Source organism: Dipodomys merriami, unplaced genomic scaffold (assembly GCF_024711535.1).
Source record: "Dipodomys merriami isolate MVZ:Mamm:240054 unplaced genomic scaffold, mDipMer1.0.p SCAF_125, whole genome shotgun sequence".
Lineage (NCBI taxonomy): Eukaryota > Metazoa > Chordata > Mammalia > Rodentia > Heteromyidae > Dipodomys > Dipodomys merriami.
This window is the reverse complement of record NW_027202549.1, coordinates 1,171,845-1,194,466: the sequence shown is the minus strand read 5'-3', so window position 1 is coordinate 1,194,466 and position 22,622 is coordinate 1,171,845. Positions and strand designations below refer to the sequence as shown.

Below are 22,622 nucleotides of genomic sequence, written 5' to 3'. Positions count from 1 at the left end.
GCTCTTTCTCATAAGTGATCAAAAGGCTGGAATGTTAAGGTCTGCCCCGGGCCATGTAGTCCCTGTGTGTAGACACCTCTGTAGCTCTTGCCTAACTTTCTGCCCAGTATCTGTGTTACCTAGGTAACTGGCACACCTGGAAGCAATCTCCTCCCTCTCCTGCTAGGTCACATCTTTTAGTTGCCTCTGGTTACTTCCTGGTAAAATGGGAAGTGGTGTTATTTACTCCCTAAGTTGTGTTCTTCATTATTAGCCGTGAGAACTTATCTACCAATGGTTACCCACGGTTATCTTCCCTTTCACGAGTGATAAGAGCTAATCTACCACTGACTGCAGAATCAACTTTTCTAGATCCGGTACTACTTGTCTTCTTTTCCTTCTCCTTCAAAAAAGGAGAGAGGAAAAGGCTGCAGAGGTGGTTTATTTAGAAGATTATTTCCAGGTAGGCCGGGAGGTTACCTGTTTAAAAAGAGAATCAATCAGTGTTGTTACCTATGCCCATTTTCCTCTTTGCTCTCTTCTGATTTTCTTGTTCCTTTTTCCTGCCTACATTAGAACATGCTTGCTTGTCACCCTCATCTGAATTTGGCTTTTCCGTGTGTGTGTGTGTGTGTGTGTGTGTGTGTGTGTGTGTGCATGCACGCTCACAGGCGTGCATTCTGGTACTAGAGCTTGAACTCAGGGGCTTGCATGCATCACTTGCTTAGCTTTTTATACTCAAGGCTGGTGCTCTACCACTTGAGCCACAGCTCCCCTGGCCAGCTTTTCCCCAATTAAATTGGAGATAAGAGTCTCATGGATTCTTCTGCTTGGGCTGGATTTGAAATGTAATCTTCAGAGCTCAGCCTCTTGAGTAGCTAGGATTCTAGCGCCGGGCTTGAACTTGGCTTATTTATTTATTTGTTTATTGAACTTGTTTTTTTGAAACTGTGCAACTTCCATAAATTCTCCAAATATTAAGATCATAACCACTTCAAAAGGGTTACTGCTAAGTCATTTGTGTTTGTTGATATTGATTTTTAAGAACTTCAGTGAAGGGCTTGGGAAGGTGGCTTAGTGGTAGAGTACTTGCCTACCATGCATGCGATTCCTCAGCACCACATACACAGAAAAAGTTGGAAGTGGCACTGTGGCTCAAGTGGTAGAGCACTAGCCTTGAGCAAAAGAAGCTCAGGGACAGTGCCCAGGCCCTGAGTTCAAGCCCGAAGACTGGCCAAAAAAAAAAAAAAAAAAAAAGAAAGAAAGAAATTCAGTGAAAATATAATTTATATTTTAGTATGCATGTATATTCGTGTGTATGTATATACAGATCTACATTTTTATGTGTGCAATAAATAGAGATGTGTACCAATATATGTTTTTGTTTATTTTTCTGCTAGTTCTGGGCCTTGAACTCAGAACCTGGTGGCTTCCCCTGAGCTTTTTTTTTTGTTCAAGGTTAGCACTCTACCCCTTGAGCTATGGCTCCACTTGTGACTTTTTTGGTGGTTTATTGAAATTAAATGTCTCCAGGACTTTCCTGCCTGGGCTGGCTTTGAACTGCAATTCTCAGATCTCAGCTTCCTGAGATAGAACCCCCTACAAACTCCTATGGAAACCCTTATTTTGTCTGAGGATGGAGGGGAGAAGGTATTGTTTGATGAGTATTTCATGAGAATGTGCTGGAATCGGGGGGATCTTCTAGTGCATGCATGATGGGAGTTGTGGGTATACCTGCTGCTCATTTCACAAGGTGGCCATTGACTCTCGCAAGCCGAGTTGTTTCTCTGAAGGGAAGTTTGAACCCTTTGTAGGACCCAATAAACAAAAGCAGATAAATTCAAGCTGGGCGCCGGTGGCTCACACCTGTTGTCCTAGCTACTCAGGAAGCTGAGATCTGAGGTTCGCAGTTCAAAGCCAGCCCAGGCAGGAAAGTCCATGAGACTCTTATCTCCCATGAACCACCAGAAAACCAGAAGAGGCGCTGTGGCTCAAGTGGTAGAGCGCTCGCCTTGAGCTGAAGAGCTCAGGGACAGCGCCCAGGCCTAGAGTTCAAGCCCTACAACAGACAAAAAAAGAAAAAGCAGATAAATTCAGCAAAGGACGTTCACCCCCACAGGTGATCAACAGAAACAGAAATAGGAAAGCCAATTATGTCAATGACAATGATCCTCAGCAATGAAATACATGATAATTCCCCCAAATGACAGCTCCCAGACCCATTTCTGTTGGCCAACTAAGCTATTTTTCTCTTACATCTTTTCCATATTGATGGGCTCCTGTTGAAATGAGCCTGGTTCCTACAGTGTCAAGAATATATTTACCTTCCCACTTGGCTGAAAGAAATTTTGCAGAGTGGATTAAGAGCTTTAGAGATACAGCACCTTAGATAATTTGCCCTTTGGATGATATTTGTTTTAGGCAAAGAGGGTTTTCTTTCTTTTTCTTTGCCATTTTTAGAGCCACAGCGCCACTTCTGGTTTTCTGGTGGTTTTACTTGGAGATAAGAGTCTCACAGACTTTCCTTGTCCGGACTGGCGTTGAACTACAATCCTCAGATCTCAACTTCCTACGATTATAGATGTGAGCTACCAGTGCCCAGAGCTATATTTTTATAGAAATACTTATATATATATATATATATATATATATATATATATATATATTATAGATCTATAGCTATAGACATAGATGGGTAGATAGATATAGATAGGTGATAGGTATAGGTAGATTTATAAATATATAGACATACATATAGGTATAGATATATAAATGTATCAATAGATACTATATAAACATATGTATGATTATAGATTATATATAAATATATAGGTAATATATAGATAATATAATAATAGATAAATATATTGATCTAGATCTATAGTTATAGCTATATCTCTATATATAGATAGATAAAGACAGACAGAACAAGTGTGTGTGTGTGTGTGTGTGTGTGTGTGTGTGTGTGTGTGGTAACTGGAGCTCAAAGCTGATGCTCTATCACTTGAGCCAAAACTCCACTTCCAGCTTTTTGTTGGTTCATTGGAGGTAAGAGTCTCACGGACTTTCCTTGATCCTCAGATCTCAGCCTCCTGAGTAACTATGGTTACAGGGGTGAATCACTGGCTCCAGTTGCTGATACATCTTTGGAACTACATTCTAAGGGATCTCTAAAATGTACAGACAGCAGCTGGGAAGGTGGCTCAATGGGTAGAGCGCTCGCCTAGCATGCATGAAGCCCTGAGTTCGATTCCTCAATACCACATCCACAGAAAAAGCTGGAAGTGGCGCTGTGGCTCAAAGTGGTAGAGAGCTAGCCTTGGGCAAAAGAAACTCAGAGACAGTGCTCAGGCCCAGATTTCAAGCTCCAGGACTGGAGGGAAAAAAAGAAAAAAGAAAGAAAGGCTACCCAGCTCAGCTCCTTTGCATCTGAGTAAGTACATCAGCCACTGGAGTGTGTCATCGTGATTAATCCTGGCATTTGGTTTTGGTTTTCTTTGATTACAGGGCCAAGTAGAATGGAGACTCCTATAACCGAAGTGGAGACTTGGACCGGGGTGGTGGTTGGCACAACACCTTATGATTACAACTGGGCTTCGCCCTGTGAGAAAATCAGCATCAAGGAGCAGGGGGCTCAGTTCCTGCCCCCTCTATATTCTCTGGTGTTCATCCTGGGCCTGCTGGGGAACACCATGGTCCTGGTGATTCTCATCAAATACAAGAGGCTCAGGATTCTGGCCAACATCTACCTGCTCAACTTGGCCATCTCCGACTTGCTCTTCCTCTGCACGCTTCCTTTCTGGATCCACTACGCCACGTGGGGTGAGTGGGTTTGGGGGAGCATGCTGTGCAAGTTCATCTCTGGATCTTATTACCTGGGCCTGTACAGCGAGATCTTCTTCATCATCCTGCTCACCATCGACAGGTACCTGGCCATCGTCCATGCCGTGTTTGCCCTTCGAACCCGGACGGTGATGTTCGGTGTGATCACCAGCGGTGTCACCTGGGGTTTGGCTGGGCTGGCAGCCCTCCCTGAGTTCATCTTCCATGAGTTCCAAGAACACCTGAATGAGTCGATCTGCAGCCCTCTCTACCCAGAGGATGAAGAAGAGCGCTGGAAGTATTTCCACGTGCTGAGAATGAATATCTTGGGCCTGGCCCTGCCCCTTCTCTTGATGGTCATCTGCTACTCCAGGATCGTGAAGACGCTGCTTCGAGGCCCCGGGAAGAAAAAATTCAAGGCCATCCGCCTCATTTTCATCATTATGATGGTCTTTTTCCTGTTCTGGGCTCCTTACAACCTGGTGCTGCTCCTCTCGGTTTTCCAAGGCCTGGTGTTGGAGAACAGCTGTGAGAAGAGCCAACAGCTGGATGTGGCCATGCAGGTGACCGAAGTGATCGCCCACACCCACTGCTGCGTTAACCCGGTCATCTATGCCTTCGTGGGCGAGAGGTTCCGGAAATATCTACGCCATTTCTTCCAGAGGCACGTGCTCAGCTGCGTGGGGAACTACATACCTTTCCTTCCTGGGGAGAAGCTGGAAAGGAGTTCCCTTTCGCCTTCCACGGGGGAGTTGGAACTCTCTGCTGTGTTTTAGATCCCTGGTGTGCACAAAAAAAAGATGGATTGGGAAGAGGAAATGAATGCACAGAATCAACCACAGGTGGCTAGAGAACAAAAAGAGAGCATCTTTTTGTGCCACTGAGCCACAGAAACATGCTACCTATTACACACACACACACACACACACACACACACAATTCAGAATCATGTGTGATCAGCAAAAGGTGAAGTTATTATAGCTATTCTTCACACCTATCCAGACAGCCACCAGATAATGGAAGCTTTCCGCTATGAGTTTAATTCTTCAATATAGCACAAATGATTTGGCCTCATCCAATTTTAAAACGTTCGGGGCTGGGAAGGTGGCTCAGTGGTAGAGTGCTTGCCTAGCACACACGAAACCCTGGGTTCGATTCCTCAGTACCAAATAAACAGAAAAAGGCCAGAAGTGATGTTGTTGGTTCAAATGGCAGAGTGCTAGCCTTAAGCAAAAGCAGTTTGGGGACAGTGTCCAGGCCCTGAGTTCAAGCCCCAAGACTGGCAAAAAAGAAAAATGGGATAGCTAGATGGTGATGGCTCACACCTGTCATCTTAGCTACTCAAGAGGCTGAGATCTGAGGATCTCCATTTGAATCCAGTCCAGGAGAAGTAGAAAAAGTCTGACAGACTCCTCAATCAACACCAAAAAAGCTAGAAGTAGAGTTGTGGCTCCAAGTGGTAGAGCACCAGCTTGGAACATACAAGCTCAGGCACAGTACCGAGTTCAAGTCCCAGGATTAGCACAAACAAGCAAACCAAAGATTAGGTTATTTCTGAGCCTCATTGCATCTCAAATAGACCATTTGGGCGTTTGTTTTGGCTAAAATATTAGGGACTAAGCAAAAAAAGGGGAAAAGAGCAGTAGACATTACTATAGCACCATTTCCCATTGGCCAAGACCTAGTATGTTGTCATTCAGCAAGGTATAAGCAAGCATCAACTTCTTATTCATTTATTTGCTCACAATTGTGTGTGTGTGTGTGTGTGTGTGCGTGCGTGCGTGCGCATGTGCGCCTGTGCATGTACATGCACTCCTGGGTGCTATCCTTTAGCTTTTTCATTCAAGATTAGTTGCACTCTACCACGTGAACCACCACTCCCTTCCTGGTTTTCGATGGTTCATGGGAGATAAGAATCTCAGGGACTTTGGATGATATACAATCTTCAAATCCCACCCTCCTGAGTAGCCAGGTCATCTGGTCCCTCATCATTCATTCATTCATTCATGTGTTCATTTAATATTTGCAAAGCACGCCGGGCGCTGGTGGCTCACGCCTGTAATCCTAGCTACTCAGGAGGCTGAGATCTGAGGATCGCGGTTCAAAGCCAGCCCGGGCAGGAGAGACCGTGAGACTCCTATCTCCAATAAACCACCAGAAAACCGGAAGTGGCCCTGTAGCTCAAGTGGTAGAGCGCTCGCCTTGAGCTGAAGAGCTGAGGGACAGCGCCCAGGCCTGGAGTTCAAGCCCCATGACCGACAAAAAAAAAAAAAAAAAAAAATATTTGCAAAGCACATTCTAGCTTCTCAGCTAACTCCTGAAGATATGAACTTGACCGTCTTACAAATGCTACTGCAGGGAACTCATCATGGGATCGAACTGGACAGATCTCCAAGCTACTTGCAACCAACACAAGACAAAGTCTCACCTTGATGTCAGAACACTTTTTTTAAAAGTGTCAAATGCTTGGCAAAGGGCCATCTATTCCATCCATCCTCAACTGCTTATGCCTGGCCCTCCATCTCCTCACCATCGTGTCTGCCTGAAAGTTGGGTCTGGGATGTAAACTCTGAAACATCCAAAACACAGAACGCCAATCTCAAGCTGGCTTGGAAACTTTAAAGCACTTTCTATCTTTCTCTGTGTCTCTGTGTCTCTGTCTCTGTCTCTCTCTGTCTCTGTCTCTCTCTCTCCCCCCTGTCTCTCTGTGCTTTAGTCAAAATGTACAATAAAACACCCTGTTTAAAAATAAAAGCTTTAAAAAATTGTCTTGGGTTCTCTCTTGTCCTGTGAAGTGGTGTCTGTTAACCACAAATGCTGCTGGTGTACAGATAGTTGGGGTGGGGGTGGGGGGTGAGGAGGAAAACATAGGTGATTTTTTTTCTGGATGGTACTAGAGATTGAACCTCAGGGTTTTATACTTGCTAGGCAAGAACTTTGCCTTTTGAACCACATCCCCTAGTCCTTTTTGTTTCTAGCTCTGTGTGTGTGTGTGTGTGTGTGTGTGTGTGTGTGTGTGTGTGTGTGTGTGTGTGTGTGTGTGATTTCAGGACTCTCAGAAAAGCCAGTCTGGAGAAAGATCACGGAACAATTAGGTTTGGAACATTTTTTTTTGGGGGGGGGGGCAGCGATTACTGCTGGGTCCATGGCAGATCAAATCAGAGCATTTTGGAAAACTGATGATAAGACCAGATGCTAGTGGCTCATGCTTGGAATCCTGGCTACCAGGAGGCTGAAGTCTGAGGATCAAGGTTCAAAGCCACTGTGGATAGGAAAGGTCATAAGACCTTTATCTCCAATTGATCAGCAAAAACTAGAAATGGAGCTCTGGCTCAAGTGGTAGAGTGTCAACCTTGAATGAAGAAGCTAAGAGAAAGCACCTAGGCCCTGAGTCCAAGTCCTAAGACTGGCCGAGAGAGAAAGAGAGAGAGACAGAGAGAGAGAGAGAGAGACAGAGACAGAGACAGAGACAGAGACAGAGACAGAGACAGAGACAGGCAGGCAGACAGACAGACAGACAGACAGAGACAGAGACAGAGATGCAAACTTGGCCACAGGCCTTTTTTTAAAAAGAAACTTATTTGATTTTGTTTACTTTATTTCACTTCATTTTACTCCAGACCCAACTCCACTTCATTTTATTTATTTTTGTCATTCATGGGACTTGAACTCGGGGCCTGTGTGCTTCCCTGAGCTTCTTTTGCCCAAGGCTAGCGCTCTACTACTTGAGCCACAGCGCCAATTCTGGTCTCCCCAAGCCAACAAACAAACAAACCACCCAACAAAGCCACATTGAAGAATGGTAGCCATTTCGAGAAATACACGAAACCTGACCATGCATTTGTATGTTGTGTTTCCTTTTTTGGTTACCTTTGAAGCACCAATAGACTTTTTTTTTCCTTCGATAGACATTTAGCTACATTACCATCGTGAGACCAGATCGGAGTCTCAAGATGGAAATGGGTGAGGAGCAGAAGATGACCCACATTGCCCCTTTCTTCTGTGGTCTCAAATCTCCATGTGAGGCTGCTCCAACATCTCCTTGCTCAAGGAAATAGGTTCTCTCGATGGAGCCCCCAAAAGTGTTGCTTCGTTGGGTATGTGTGACCTTGTGCAATTGGAGAAATGCAGAGAGAGAGAGGAAGAGAAAGAAAAAGAGACAGGCAGATGGAGAGGGGGAAAACAGAGAGAAAGAGAAATAGAGAGATGGAAGGAGGAAGAGAGGAAGGGATGGAGGGAGGAAGAGAGGAAAGGAGGGAGGAAAGAAGGGAGGGAGGTTAAGTGACAACTTCCCAGTGAGCAATTCAGATTTAATTCTGTTCATCTGGCAACCCTCAACTCTCCACCACCAAGCTAATCCTGAATGGGGCCCAAAAAATGATGGAGTAAGGCAGAGACATTGGGAGATGATGGCAGGAAATGAGCATGATAGAACAATGCTTAGACTTCATTACTTCCTCCTCAGTCTCTTCTAGACCCACCCTTCAAGACTTCATTATGTCCTTTCCCAATCTTTGCATCAGTACCCCCACCCCCCCACCCTGTCCAAGACCCACATCCTGCCCCCAGCCCATGTATGTATAGACACCCAAGCTGAACAGAGAAATGCATGACACCGTCAGCAGAGATGCCACTTCAAACCATAGACCGAGCCACCCAGTACAGTTAGTTCATCCCCGCCTGCAGCCACCAAACCACAGCCTCGTGACTCACACACTTTTCCCTCACTGCTTCTTCCCATCTGGTTTCTGTCATTTCTGGGGTGAAGCTGTGGTTCGTGTGGCTGGTAGGTGGGCTCCCGAAGGTTCTAGAAGAATAAAGGGGCAGCAACAAGATGAGGAGAGAAAAGTTGCACAGGATTCTGAGTGGACTGGAATCTCCTTCACCCAGAGTTGTACTGAATGGCCATATCTAGCTGCAAGGGAGTCCAGTCAATGACTAGTAAGGAAGAAGGAAAGATGGCTTTGGGGGCAGTCAGTCAGAAAGATCTAGTCCCTGTCAGAGATACCCCTGAGCACGTGGATTCAATACCAGGTGCTCCCAAACAGATCACTTCCAGCCTTTTCTGAGTAGTTCATTGGAGATGAGAGTCTCATGAATTCTCCTGCTCCAGTGCTGGCTTTGAACCATGATCCTCAGAACTCAGCCTCCTGAGTAACTAGGATGACAGGAGTGAGCCACAAGCACCCAGTTTATTCCTTTCCCTTTCCTTCTACATCCAGCACATTCAAGAAACATGCAACAGGTTGATTCTCCCAGGGCTACAGGGAACCAATTACTTTTTCTTTTCTTTTCTTTTCTTTTTTTCTTTTTCTTTTTTTTTGCTGGTCCTGGGGCTTGAAATCAGGACCTGAGCACCGTCCCTGAACCTCTTTGTGCTCAAGGCTAGTACTTTAGCACCTGAGCCACAGTGTCTCTTCTGGCTTTTTCTGAGTGGTTTATTGGAAATAAAAGTCTCAGACTTTTCTGCCTGGCTGGCTTTGAACCACGATCCTCAGATCTCAGCCTCCTGAATAGCTAGGATGACAGATGTGAGCCACTGACACCCATTTTTTATTTTATTTTTTTTCTCTTCAACTTCAGAGGGTACCTGCAGGGTACCAGCTGGATCTGAGGAACTGGAGTTGGGGAAACGGGACTCGTGTATTCCAACACAAGCCAATTATCAACGCCCAGTCCCAAGGAGCTCACCTCTTGTGCAATGGTGCTGGGGGGGGGGGGGAAACAATCTGTGACTCAAGAGATGTAAAATAAAATAAGATCAACACAAGAAAACCACAGCTTCTCGAAGGAAAAAGTTGTTGGAAACCATTTGGACCAGGGAGAGATTGTGAAATGTGGACAGATTTGTAACATGGGGCTAGACAGAGAGACATCTAGTCAGGATCAAGGTGAACATAGTTCTAGGCTATGTTAAGAGCATGGTTCATCTCTCAAAGCTGTAACTGTTGTCATTCATAAAAAGGGAAAAAGACCTGGGAACCAGTGGCTCATGCTTGTATTACAAGCTACTTAGGAGGCTGAGATCTGAGGAGCCAAGGAACTCAATTCAAAGCCATCCTGGGCAGGGAAGTCCATGAGACTCTTCAAAAAGCTTTGAATGGTAAAACACTAGCCATGAGCAAAAGAAGCTCAGGGACAGTGCCCAGGCCTTAAGTTCAAGCCCCAGGACAACAAAACAATAAAAAGAAAGAAAGGGAAGGAATGACGGGGTACTGGTAGCTCACACCTGTCATCCAAGCTACTCAGGAGGCTGAGATCTGAGGATCATGGTTCAAAGCCAGCCCAGGCAGGAAAGTCTCCAATGAACTAGCAAAACCTGGAAGTGGAGCTGTGGCTCAAAGGGTAAGAGTGCTAGCCTTGAGTACAAAAGCCCAGCAACAGCGCCTAGACCCTGACTTCAAGCCCTAGGACTAGAACCAAAAACTTAAAAAAAGGAAGTTGCAAGTCCAGCCCCCCAAATGGGTACCAACCATAAGGGCCTGTGTGGAATGCACCGCAAGGGCAGACAACAAACCAAATTAACAAGGGTCAAAAAGAGGAAGTGAGCTAAACCCAAACTGACACCCAAATGTGTGTATGCTCAAGCTGGGGCTTGAACTCAGGGAGCTAGGTGCTGTCCCTGAGCTTCTTTGTTCAAGACTAGCATTCCACCACGGCAGCCCCATTTCTGGCTTTTTGTGGTAATTTATTGGAGATCAGAGTTTCACAGACGTTCCTGCCCAGACTGGCTTTGAACCACGATCCTCAGCCTCCTGTGTATCGAGGATGACAAACTTGAGCCACCAGCACCTGGTTAAGGTGCATAATTCTTTAAGTGCATGATATATATATATATATTTATATAGCATATATATTGCATATATATTATATATATGCAATTAAAAAAAATATATATTACTTTGTTGAGTTGAAACCCCTTTACACAACGGTTTAAAGATCATTAAAAATAAATTAGATAAACAAATGAATAAGGATATAGGCTGATAAAACCTTGCCATTATGGAATAATTATGGCACCAAATGACTTCCAAATTAAAATTTTAGCCTTACCAGGCACCGGTGGCTCACGCCTGTCATCCCAGCTACTCAGGAGGCTGAGAGCTGAGGATCGTGGTTCAAAGCCAGCCTAGGCAGGAAAGTCCATGTGACTTTTTTTATTTTTGCCAGTCCTGGGGCTTGAACTCAGAGCCTGGGCACTGTCCCTGAGCTTCTTTTGCTCAAGGGTGGAGCTCTACCACTTGAATCACAGCACCACTTCCAGCTTTTTCTGTGCATGTGATACTGAGGAATTGAACCAAGCATGCTAGGCAAGCACTCTACCACTAAGCCACCTTCCCTACCCCCTGCTTTTTTTTTTTTTTTTTTTTTTGCTGGTCCTGGGGCTTGAACTCAGGGCCTACTAGTTTATTGGAGATGAGTCACATGAACTTTTCTGCCCTGGCTGGCTTTGAACTATGATCTCAGATCTCAGTCTCCTGAGAAGCTAGGATGACAGGTGTGAGCCATTGGCACCTGACTTCTCTGAAGACTCATCACCAGTGAACTATTCAAAAACTGGCAGTGGTGCTGTGGCTCAAGTGGTAGAGCACTAGCCTTGAGCAAAAGAAGCTCAGGGACAGCGCCCAGGGCCTGAGTTCAAGCCTCACAATGGAAAACAAAACAAAACAACACACACACACACACACACACACACACACACACACACAACCCTCCAGCCTCAATCGAAAGCTAAGACCCAACACCTTCCACCACACACGCTGGAAGGAGGAAAAAAGCATTTAGGAATTTATCTTGTCTCTTTCCTCAAAGGCTCTTAATTCTTAGGCACTGCTCTTAAAAGAGCCAGGCAAAGCGTACACTTGCCATTTCTGTTGGAAGATACCAAGTTGTTCTAAAAATTCAGGAGACGGAACTGAAAGAACTAGAAGAGTCAGGGTTCAAGAGTAAGAAACCAAAAGAGGAACGTAAAATTATGGTTACTATTTTTTAAAAAAAGACACACACACACACAAAAAGAGGAATGGAAATTGGATCATCTTACAAAAGAAATTCAGTCTGCCTTCTCTTCCCTAAATACTCATCAAGAAAGATGAAGCCCGGAGCTTGTGGCTCATGCCTGTTCACCTAGCTACTCTGGAGGCTGAGATCTGAGGATCATGGTTCAAAGCCAGCCTGGGTAGAAAAGTCCTTGAGAATTTCATCTCCCATGAAACACCGAAAACAAAACCAAACCTTGAAAGCGGCACTGAGGCTCAAATGATAGAGCTCAAATGATAAAGCTCAGGGACAGTGTCCAGGACTGTCACCAAAAATAAAGGAAAAAGAAAAGAAAAACAAATTAAAGGGAAAAAAGGGAAATAGTACAAGAGAAACAGATCTGAGAAAGAGAACTGTTCCAGTTACATCAGAATAGCTGGGATGGTAGGAATGAACTACCCTGCCCAGCCTGCCTTGTCCATTTTTATTTGCCTTTGGTGTTGAGATATCAATATTCTCTACATATTCTGGATAGTATGCCTTTATCAGATGCAAAATTTGCAAATATTTTCTCTCATTCAATAGATTTTTTTTTTACTTTCTTGATAATGTCCTTTTGTGCAGGAAAGATTTTTGTTTTAACTTAAAGTATGATCTCTCATTTTCCCACCCATTGGTTTCTTATGCATTTGGTGTCATATCTAAGAATTAATAGACAAATCAAAAGCCATAAGGAGAGGCTGGGAAGGTGGCTCAGTGGTAGAGTGCTTGCCTTGCATGCATGAGGCCCTGGGTTCGATTCCTCAGTACCACATAAGCAGAAAAACCCAGAAGTGGTGCAGTGGCTCTAGTGGTAGAGCGCTAGCCTTGAGCTGAAGAGCTGAGGGACAGCGCCCAGGCCCAGACTTGAAGCCCCCTGACTGACAAAAAAAAAAAGCCATAAGGATTTGCCTTTATCCATTTTTAGCTAATCTTTGTAGGTGACATGATCATTGCTCTTAACCTGTGGACATCCTGTTACTTTCACCACAATTTGTTGCAAAGGATTCTTTCTTTCCCCTATTCCAAAGTCTTGGCATGCTTGTTGAAAATTAACTCATAATAGATGTTCAGGTTTATTTCTAGATGCAAGAAGCTGAGATCTGAGGATTGTGGTTTGAAGCCATTCCATTTTATTGATTTATATGTCTATACAAGTTCCATAGTTTTTAGTTCCATACTGTTTTGATGACTATATACATTCAGTATGTTTTAAAATCAGAAAGTAGGGCTGGGAATGTGGCTTTGTGGTAGGGTGCTTGCCTAGCATGCATGAATCTCTGGGTTGGATTCCTTAGTACCACATACACAGAAAAACCTGGAAGTGGCCCTGTGGCTCAAGTGGTAGAGTGTTAGCCTTGAGCAAAAAGAAGCTCAGGGACAGTGCCTAGGCCCCGAGTTCAAGCCCCAGAACTTGCAAAGTAAAATAAAATCAGAAAGTATTCTTGGCACTGGTGGCTCATGTCTGTAATCCTAGCTACTTGAGAGGCTGAGATCTAAGGATCACGGTTCAAAGCCAGCCCGAGCAGGAAAGTCCATGAGACTCTGATCTCCAAAGAACCACCAGAAAACCAGAAGTGGTGCTGTGGCTCAAAGCTGTAGAGCACTCGCCTTGAGCATAAAAGTTCAGAGACAGGGCCCAGGCACTGAGTTCAAATCCCAGGACCGGCCCCTCCACGCCCCCCCCAAAAAAATCAACTCTGGATGATGGTTAATTCTGCAGGTTAAACTCTCACCTGTGACTTTTGGAGGACTTTATTCATTGGACTTCTGTTGTAGGGGAAGAGGGTTAACATCATTCAAACCGAAAGTTCAATTTGCTCTCAGCACCTGTGTCTGTGCTATGGGCGGAAGATAAGTCTCATCCAACTAAAAACGTGGGGGGTAGGAGGGTGGGAAACAGGGTGGAAAGAATTGTCCTTGAGACAAGAAGACAGAAAGACTTTTTAGTGCTTTTTAGTGACCTAAAGATAATTCTCCCCCCGCCCCAACCCCCGGCTCTGTTTTCAGTAATGAAGTTGCTCAGGTAACAAAAATTCTTCCTCCCAACCATTTCACAGATGCTTCTGGGTTCACTGTGGTTTCTATCAGCTTCCTGTGGCCTACTAAACTAGAGCAGCGAGTTCTAGGATTCTAGAAAACCAAGTTTGGATCAACTTGGTCTGGATGAAATCATACTCACATAAAACGACAATCCTACTTGCTGTGGTCTTGGCTTCACAATATAAATAAATAAATAAATGACAGAAAGAGCCGGGTGCCAGTGGCTTGCGCCTGTCACCCTCGCTAATCAGGAAGCTGCGATCTGGGGACCGCGGTTCAAAGCCGGCCCAAGTAGGTAAGCCTGTGAGACTCTTCTCTCCAATGAACCACCAGAAAACGGGAAGTGGTGTTGTGGCTCAAGTAGTAGAGTGCTCACTTTGAGCTGAAGAGCACAGGGACAGCACCCAGGCCAGAGTTCAAGCCCCACGACCAACCAAATAATAAACAAACAAACAAATAAATAAATAAATAACAGAAAGGATCTCTGCTACTACAAGAGGCAGTAGGGTCACAAGTTCAAGACCAGCCTGGGGAAGAAAAAGGATTTTTTTCTACTCTGTGTGTGTGTGTGTGTGTGTGTGTGTGTGTGTGTGTGTGTGTGTGTGCATGCTAGTGCTTGGGCTTGAACTCAGGTTCTAGGGGTGCAATCGCTTAGCATTTTTGCTTAAGTCTGGTATTCAATAACTTGTGGTCCAACTCCACTTCTGGCTTTTATGCTGGCTCACTGGAAATAAGAGTGCTTAAGGGCTTTTCTGGGTTGCTGGTTGTCTGGGTTGCTTTTGAATCGTGATCCAAGTTCAGCTTCCTGAGTAGCTAGCATGACAGGTGTGAGCTACTGGGTAATTCTTGCTACTTTCACACCGGTGATAACACAGCAAGGTAGAGTCAGAACGAGAAAAGCCGACACTGCAAACGATTCTTGGAAAGAAAAGGTCAAGCTGCAGACAGCAAATATGAATTTCCCCCCTGGCTTCAGAATTCACAACCGCGTCCAGGTAAACCAAGATAGGCAAGCCTGTGTGATCAAACACTAGAATGCACCAGACACTGGTGGCTCACGCCTGTCATCCTAGCTACTCAGGAGGCTGAGATCTAAGGATGGCGGTTCAAAAGCAATCTAGGCAGGAAAGAAAAGCTCGGGGACAATGTTTTCTCCCCGAGCTCAAGTCCCTAGGACCAGCACACGTGCGCACGCGTGCGCGCGCGCGCGCGCGCACACACACACACACACACACACACACACAAAAGAATCCCGTGTTCTCTATTACAATAATCTCTTGCTGCATTTTTCTCCCCGCCAGTCACCAACAAGCCTGCCTTTCTCTTCTAGGAAATTATAGATTCAGATTTTAAGGTTATGCACACCACCTCAGAGAGGACGGCAGAAAATAGAAGAACATCAGAACCCCCCCCCAGAATCCCCACCCCCTCCCCCTACTCCCCCCCCCCCAAAAATCATAGATACAGGAGCCAAGAAATCGGAGCCGCCTGACTCATCCTTAAATTTACACAATCCAGATTGCAAAATCACCCCTTTTGTAGCTAACCTAAACACGTTTTTGGCAGGACCCAAAAAAAGAAGAAGAAGAAACTGTTGTTTTTTGGTGTTCTTTTTTTTTTTTTCCTTCTTCTTCTTTACCATTACTTGCCCTGCTATCTCCGCCTTCTCTTTTTGCAGGAAACTTTATTTCCTACTTCTGCACCCTAAGTTTCTACCTCCGTATCTAGCTGCTTCAGTTGATGACAAGTCTGAAGGACGGTATCACCTGGAGGAGGGCAGCCATTGGTGAGTGGGGTTTTGGTTTTGGGGGGGTTTTGTGTGTGTGTTGTTTTCTGTCACTTTATGAATCACAAGCTTCAAGCATCTCCTAGCTGGAAATGCAGAGATTGCTATAGAAAACCAATGCATTGTGCTGGTCCTGGGGCTTGAACTCAGGGCCTAGGCACTGTCCCTGACCTTTGTCTGCTCTACCACTTTCAGCCACAGCTCCTCTTCTGGCTTTTTTGGTGGTTCATTGGACAGACGAGTCTCACGGACTTTCCTGCTCGGGTTGACTTTGAACTGTGAGCCTCAGATCACAGCCTCCTGAGTCACTAGGATGACAGGTGTGAGCCGCTGGTGGCGTTTGGCTACTAATTAGTACCTTTTTTTTTTTTTTGGTGTTAGATCTATTTACCAAGATCTGGTGATATGACCAGAACTTGGTCTCAGAGCAACCAGCGTGGCCAGTTGCTGGTTCAGATATAAGAGAAGTTAGGAGACCAGAGAATTTAGGTACAAGGATGCAGATCAGGTTTCTTACAGAAGGGGCATTTGAGCAGGAGGTATTGCAGGATGAATAGGAGCCCACCAGCTATTATAGATGAAGGGCCAAGTACATAGAAAATCACTGAGGCTTGAAGGAAATGGAGAGTTGTGGGGGGGAATGGAGAGAAGGTGGTTAAAGGTATACGAAATCACTGAAGACCAAGAGTAGAAAAGGGAATTAAACAAAGCCATGGTGAGCAGACCTGCCGGTATCTCTGAGGTCCTTTTACCCCCATCCCCCCACCCCCAAAGCCGATTTAATTTCAACTTTTGGAAAAAGTAGGTGGAGAGGGAAACGCTAGGAGCAAAGGCAAGAGCAAGCCCCCTCCTCCCACCCACCACCCGCAAGCAACTGAGACAAGAAATAGGCAGTTGAAAAGCACCAAGGAAGGCTGGGAAGGTGGCTTAGTGGTAGAGCGCTCGCCTAGCATGCATGAAGCCCCGGGTTCGATTCCTCAGTGCCACACACACACAGAAAAGGCCACAGGAGGCTCTGTGGCTCAAGTGGTAGAGTATTAGCCTTAAGGACAGTGCCCAGGCCCTGAATTCAAGCCCCAGGACTGGCAAAAAAAAAAAAAAAAGAACAAAGGCACCAAGAAGATAATGGAATTATTACTATTATTATTGTGGTGGTGGTGGTGGTGGTAATGGTGGTTTATTCTAGACAATTTCCTTTTCATTATGCAGCCTAGGTAGGTTTTTTGTTTTGTTTTGCCTTTTTACATGTTGGTATAGCAACTTGAATTCAGTGCCTGAGCGCTGAACTTTTTTACTTGGAACTGGCATTCTTCCACCTGAGCCACGCGGTTAAGTCTGCCTTTTTTTGTGGTGTGGTTGTTGGTTAGTTGGAGATCAGAGTCTTCTATCCTGGCTGATTTTAAACTGTGATCTTCAGATCTCCATTTCCTGAGTAGCTAGGTTGACAGGTGTGAGCCACTGGCGCCTGGCGTAATGAATATCGTACACTCAACACACACACACACACACACACACACACACACACACACACACACACACACACACACAAATGTAGATACTTGGAAAAAAGTAATGGGTCTCCAACATTTGGAGGCAGGATTTGAACCCAGGCCCCTTTGGCTCTGTAGCATGGCTCTTGATTTCCGGAAGAGGAAGGGCTTCGGAGTAAGACCCAATTCTGCTTCGTAGGCAATACGGTAAGTGGTGATCATCAAGGGAAGCTACTGCACCAACTGGAGCTAGCTTCTCGGGGTGCTTAGATGGAGGTGGACTGGGCTGGTGGTAGCTTCATGGCAACCATTCTGTTCCCTGCTTTATCCCTAGTATCCACAAGCAAGGACAGCATCCTAGTAGGTACCCGATAAATACTGCTGGCGTGGATTTGGAGAGATATTTATTTACTGGACAATGGAAACTTCCTCTCAGGTTTAGGAGAAAGGTGCATCTTGAAGACTAAGCTTTGAGTTGGCTGGGGGCAGGCAGGACTGTCAGCAAAACCCTGGGATTATCTGACACAATTCTGGAAGCATTTGGAAGAAAGAATAAAGAGGTTAAAAAAGAAAGAAAGAAAGAAAAGGGCTGGGCTAGGGCGCCTGTGGTTCATGCCTGTAATCCTAGCTACTCAAGAGGCTGAGATCTGAGGACTGCTGTTCAAAGCCAGCCAAAGCAGCGAAGTCTGTGAGCCTCTTAACTACTACTACTAGTAGTAGTACTACTACAAAAAAGCCAGAAGTGGTGCTGCGGCTCAAGTGGTAGAGCACTAGCCTTGAGCAAAAAGAAGCTCAGGGACATTGCCCAGGCCCTGAGTTCAAACTCTAGTGTACTGGCACACACACAAAAAGTAAGAAAGCAAGGAAAGAAGGAAGACAGAAAGAAAGATAGACAGGGAGGAAAGAAGGAAGGAAGGAGGAAAGGAAGGAAGGAAGGAAGAAAGAAGGAAAAAAAGAAAGAGAAAGGGAAGGAAAGAAGGAAGGAAAGAAAGAAAAGGTGGAAAAGGTGAAAGTTGAGTCCAAGGCCTGAGGCTTGGGACTGGACAATGGGAAGAAGTAAGTGCCAAAAAAGAATATTCTAAGAAGCACTTCAGACGGGAGCTTCCTCTTGCAAACCCCCAAAGAGTTGAAAGTAGAGGAAGTTGGCAGGAAATCAAACACTCAATGAGAATGAAAAAAAAAATATATATATATATATCAGCTCAAAGCTGAGACACTGAAATATTGTTGTAACCATGCGTTACTGCAGCCTGGACGTGGAGAAATCCAGGATGGCCAAAGAAAGCGTGGGTTTTTTTTTTTTGCGGGGGGGGGGGTCACTTCTAAGAATGCTTTGGGCTGCAAGTAACAGAAAAGGTGATTCACAATAGCTTTTTTTTTTTAAACCACATTTTTCTCAAATAACAAGCCAGAAGAGGAGAAGTTCAAGAGTTTGTTTGTGACTTTCTAGGGCTTTTGTCTAATTTTTTCTGTGTCTTTCATTCATGATCAAACACCAACCCTACACAAGATAATCTGTAGCTGAACACCAGTGGCTCACACCTGCCAGCCCAGCTACCCAGGAGGCTGAGATCTGAGGATCTCGGTTCAAAGCCAACCTAGGCAGGAAAGCCGGTGAGACTCTTACCTTCAATTCACCACCAGAAAACCAGAAGTGGCTTAAAGTCGTAGAGTGCTAGCCTTGAGCAGAAGGAGTTCAGGGACAGCATCCAGGCCCTGAGTTCAAGCCCTGTGGCTGACTCTTCCTCCACCCCTGTCCCCCCCAAAAAAAAGACAATTTGCAAAGGTAGAAGAGGTAAGGCAGGATTTTTCCTGTGTGTGTCTCTTATACAGGAAGAACCTTCTAGAAACCCCTCCCCCAAGTAGGTTGTGCTTTTATTTTCTAGGAATGAGTCACAGGCCCACACCCAATCAGCAGAAGAGGTAGACATGCATTTTTGGGGGTGGGGTCAGTCGTGGGGCTTGAACTCAGGGCCTGATCGCTGTCCTTCAGCTCTTCAGCTCAAAGCAAGAGCTCTACCACTTGAGCCACGGCACCACTTCTGGCTTTTTCTGCTTAGGTGGTGCTGAGGAATCGAACCCAGGGCCTCATGCATGCAAGGCAAGCACTCTACCACTGAGCCACCTTCCCAGCCCTAGACGTGGGTTTTTAACTGTAGAATAACTAATATTGGCCCTCACTAGGGAATCAAAGGGGAAAATGTTATGGTGGGAAGGGACAGCACCCCGAACTTTGGGATGCTGTTTATGGGGGTGGTGGTAATATCATCATCATCATCATCATCATCATCATTATTGCTTTCTGCCCACAGAAGGCCCAAGAGAGAAGGAAAAGAACAATGGATGAGCACATGGCTTCCAACATGTCCTCCGAGACGCTTCCTTTGACAAGAAATGTCACCGAGAACCTTCAAGAAGCCACCACTGCCTATGACTACGACTATGGCGAACCTTGTGACAAAGTCCACGTGAGGCACATCGGGGCTCAGCTCCTCCCTCCTCTCTACTCCCTGGTGTTCGTGTGCGGGTTTGTGGGTAACACCCTGGTGGTCCTTACCCTCATCTACTGCAAGAAGCTTCGGAGCATGACGGACATTTACCTGCTCAACTTGGCCGTCTCCGATCTCCTCTTCCTCCTCACGCTACCTTTTTGGGCTCACTATGCCTCCAACCCGTGGATCTTTGGGGGTGTCCTCTGTAAGTTCCTCACAGGGATGTACTACGCTGGTTACTTCGGGGGCATCTTCTTCATCATCCTCCTCACCATCGATCGGTATTTAGCCATCGTCCACGCCGTGTTGGCTTTAAAAGCAAGGACGGTCACCTTTGGGGTGGCCACCAGCGCGGTGACATGGATCCTTGTCTTGTTGGCTTCTCTGCCTGGGATCAGCTTCACGAAATCCCAGAAGGAAGAGGCCGGTGACACCTGCGGCCCGTATTTCCCAATAGCATGGAAGAACTTCCACACCATCCTGAGGAACATCCTGAGTCTGATCTTACCCCTGCTGGTCATGGTGATCTGCTACTCCAGCATCCTGCACACCCTACTCCGGTGTCGGAATGAGAAGAAGAGACACAGGGCCGTGAGGCTCATTTTTGTCATCATGATCGTCTACTTCCTCTTCTGGGCTCCCTATAACCTCGTCCTGCTCCTGACCACTTTCCAGGAATTCTTCGGCCTGAGTAACTGCAAGTCGGCCAGTCACCTAGACCAAGCCATGCAGGTGACCGAGACGCTGGGCATGACCCACTGTTGCATCAATCCCATTATCTACGCCTTCGTCGGGGAGAAGTTCCGGAGGTATCTGATCACCTTCTTCCGGAGACACATTGCCAAACGTCTCTGCAAACAGTGCCCGGTGTTCTACCGGGAGGCAGCCGATCGAGCGAGCTCGGCCTATACCCCTTCTACCGGGGAGCAGGAAGTGTCTGCAGGTTTGTAAAAATGAAGATGACTCATGCCTGTCCATCCTCAGCTACTCGTGGAGGCCGAGATCTGAGGATTGCAGGTGAAGGCCAGTCCTGTGGAAGGAAAGTCTGGGAGACTGCTTATCTCTAATGAACCAGCAAAAAAGAAAAAAAAAAAAAAAAAAGCTCAGGGACATTGCCCAGGCCCTAAGTTCAAAACCCAGGATTGGCATGTACATACACACACACACACACATATACACAATATACACATAAATAAATGAATAAAAAGTAGCAATTTTCTTTATCTTTTTTTAAAGGAAATGTGTGTGTGTGTGTGTGTGTGTGTGTGTGTGTGTATTTTTAAGCCTCATGCCCAGCACTGGTAACACATACCTATAATCCTACCTACTCAGGAGGCTGAGATCTGAGGATCTCTGTTCAAAGCCAGCTCAGGCAGGAAAGTCGGTGAGACTCTTATGTCCAATAAACCACCAGAAAACCTGATGTGGCGCTGTGGCTCAAGTGGTAGAGTGCTTGCCTTGAGCTGAAGAGCTCAGGGACAGCGCCCAGGCCCTGAGTTCAAGCCCCACAATCACCACCAACAACACCAAGACTTTTTGTTAGTAAAAAACATTCTTTTGGTGGGGGCTGGAGGGAACAATACTGGGGTTTGAATTCAGGGTCACCATGGGCGCTGTCCCTTAGTTTTTCCACTCAAGGCTAGTGCTTTACCACTTGAACCATAGCTCCACTTCTGACTTTCTGGTTGTTCATTGGACATGAACATCTCATGGATTTATCTGCCCAGGCTGGCTTTGAGCCACAATCCTCAGATCTCAGCCTCCTAAGTAGCTAGGTTGACAGACAATGGTGTCTCTAATCTGACAGAAAGCCAGAATCGTGAGCAGGAGACTTGGGAGTTGGAAGGGTGATCCCAGAAGGTCCTTAGGGCCGCAGAAGGTTCTAGAAAAAAAGCTAGAGGCTCAGAAAAAAAATGTCACCTCCAAGCATCTTCACAAAGGCACTCTTGTTTTGAGGCGACGTAAATTACTGTTTCTACAGAACCTATGATCGGGAAAATAATCCACGGTCCCAGCTCGTGTGTTAGAAATAAGATCTGTGATGCTGCAGGGTGGCTGGCTGTTTTGCTCACAATTTTACACGTACCGTCCGCCTGTGTACGACACATACCTACCCTTGATGTTGACGTGTGCACTTGGCCTCTACATCACGTTCCTTGTCCCACCCACAGGAGCTGATCGCAAATCACATCAAAGCAGGGCATCAGAGAGGCCACGCTGCCGCCCACCAGACCCTCCCAGCTCCCACCCCTCAGCCCTGCGCCTCGATGGCTGAGAAGACACAAGTAGACATAGCCCTGAGTTCAAAGTAGACTGCCAGCCCAGTCACAGTGTCTCACCCTTATCATCCTAGTTATTAGTTAGGAGGCTGAGATTTGAGGATCCTGGTTCAAAGCCAGCCTGGGCAGGAAAGTCTGTGAGATTCTCATCTCTCTTTTTTTTTGGTCAGTCATGGGGCTTGAACTCTGGGCCTGGGCGCTGTCCCTCAGCTCTTCAGCTCAAGGCGAGTGCTCTACCACTTGAGCTACAGCGCCACTTCCGGTTTTCTGGTGGTTTATTGGAGATAGGAGTTTCACGGTCTCTCCTGCCCAGGCTGGCTTTGAACCGAGATCCTCAGATCTCAGCCTCCTGAGTAGCTAGGATTACAGGCGTGAGCCACCAGCAAGATTCTCATCTCTAAGAAACCATCCCAAAACCAGAACAGGAGCTGTGTGTGACTCAAGAGTGAAAAAAAAAAAAAGCTACAGGACAATGCCCAGGCCCCTGAGTTCTAGCCCCAGGACCAGCATATGCACAAAGGAAGTCTCTCTTTTATACCGTTTCCTATTTAAACATATATATATATATATACATATATATATATGTGTATATACACATATATTTCTAATGTGCCAGGTGCCGGTGGCTCACACCTGTCATCCTAGCTACTCAGAAGGCTGAGATCTGAGAATTGTGGTTCAAAGCCAGCCTGGGCATGAAAGTCTGTGAGAC

The 22,622-nt window shown here is 45.9% G+C and overlaps 2 protein-coding genes across 3 annotated transcripts; both read left to right on the top strand.

The window, feature by feature from the left end:
* The first annotated feature begins 405 nt into the window (after positions 1-405).
* On the top strand, positions 406-6,555 carry Ccr3 (C-C motif chemokine receptor 3). The gene is made up of 2 exons (XM_070017439.1): positions 406-442; positions 3,487-6,555. The coding sequence occupies exon 2, from the start codon at positions 3,498-3,500 to the stop codon at positions 4,575-4,577; it is 1,080 nt and encodes a 359-aa protein (XP_069873540.1). The 5' UTR covers positions 406-442; positions 3,487-3,497; the 3' UTR covers positions 4,578-6,555.
* Positions 6,556-15,448: 8,893 nt separating this feature from the next.
* On the top strand, positions 15,449-20,823 carry LOC138823931 (C-C chemokine receptor type 2-like). Of its 2 annotated transcripts, XM_070017438.1 has the most exons (3): positions 15,449-15,649; positions 18,650-18,753; positions 19,452-20,823. In XM_070017438.1, exon 3 carries the CDS (start codon positions 19,479-19,481, stop codon positions 20,580-20,582), a length of 1,104 nt encoding a protein of 367 aa, XP_069873539.1. In that variant the 5' UTR covers positions 15,449-15,649; positions 18,650-18,753; positions 19,452-19,478; the 3' UTR covers positions 20,583-20,823. The 2 variants fall into 2 exon arrangements, with proteins under 2 accessions (XP_069873539.1, XP_069873538.1); XM_070017437.1 differs by lacking the exon at positions 18,650-18,753.
* The last annotated feature ends 1,799 nt before the right edge of the window (positions 20,824-22,622 follow it).

Bases quoted from the DNA above. Each gene is read 5' to 3' on its own strand.
- LOC138823931 (XM_070017437.1), top strand. From the start codon at position 19,479: ATGGATGAGCACATGGCTTCCAACATGTCCTCCGAGACGCTTCCTTTG.
- Ccr3 (XM_070017439.1), top strand. From the start codon at position 3,498: ATGGAGACTCCTATAACCGAAGTGGAGACTTGGACCGGGGTGGTGGTT.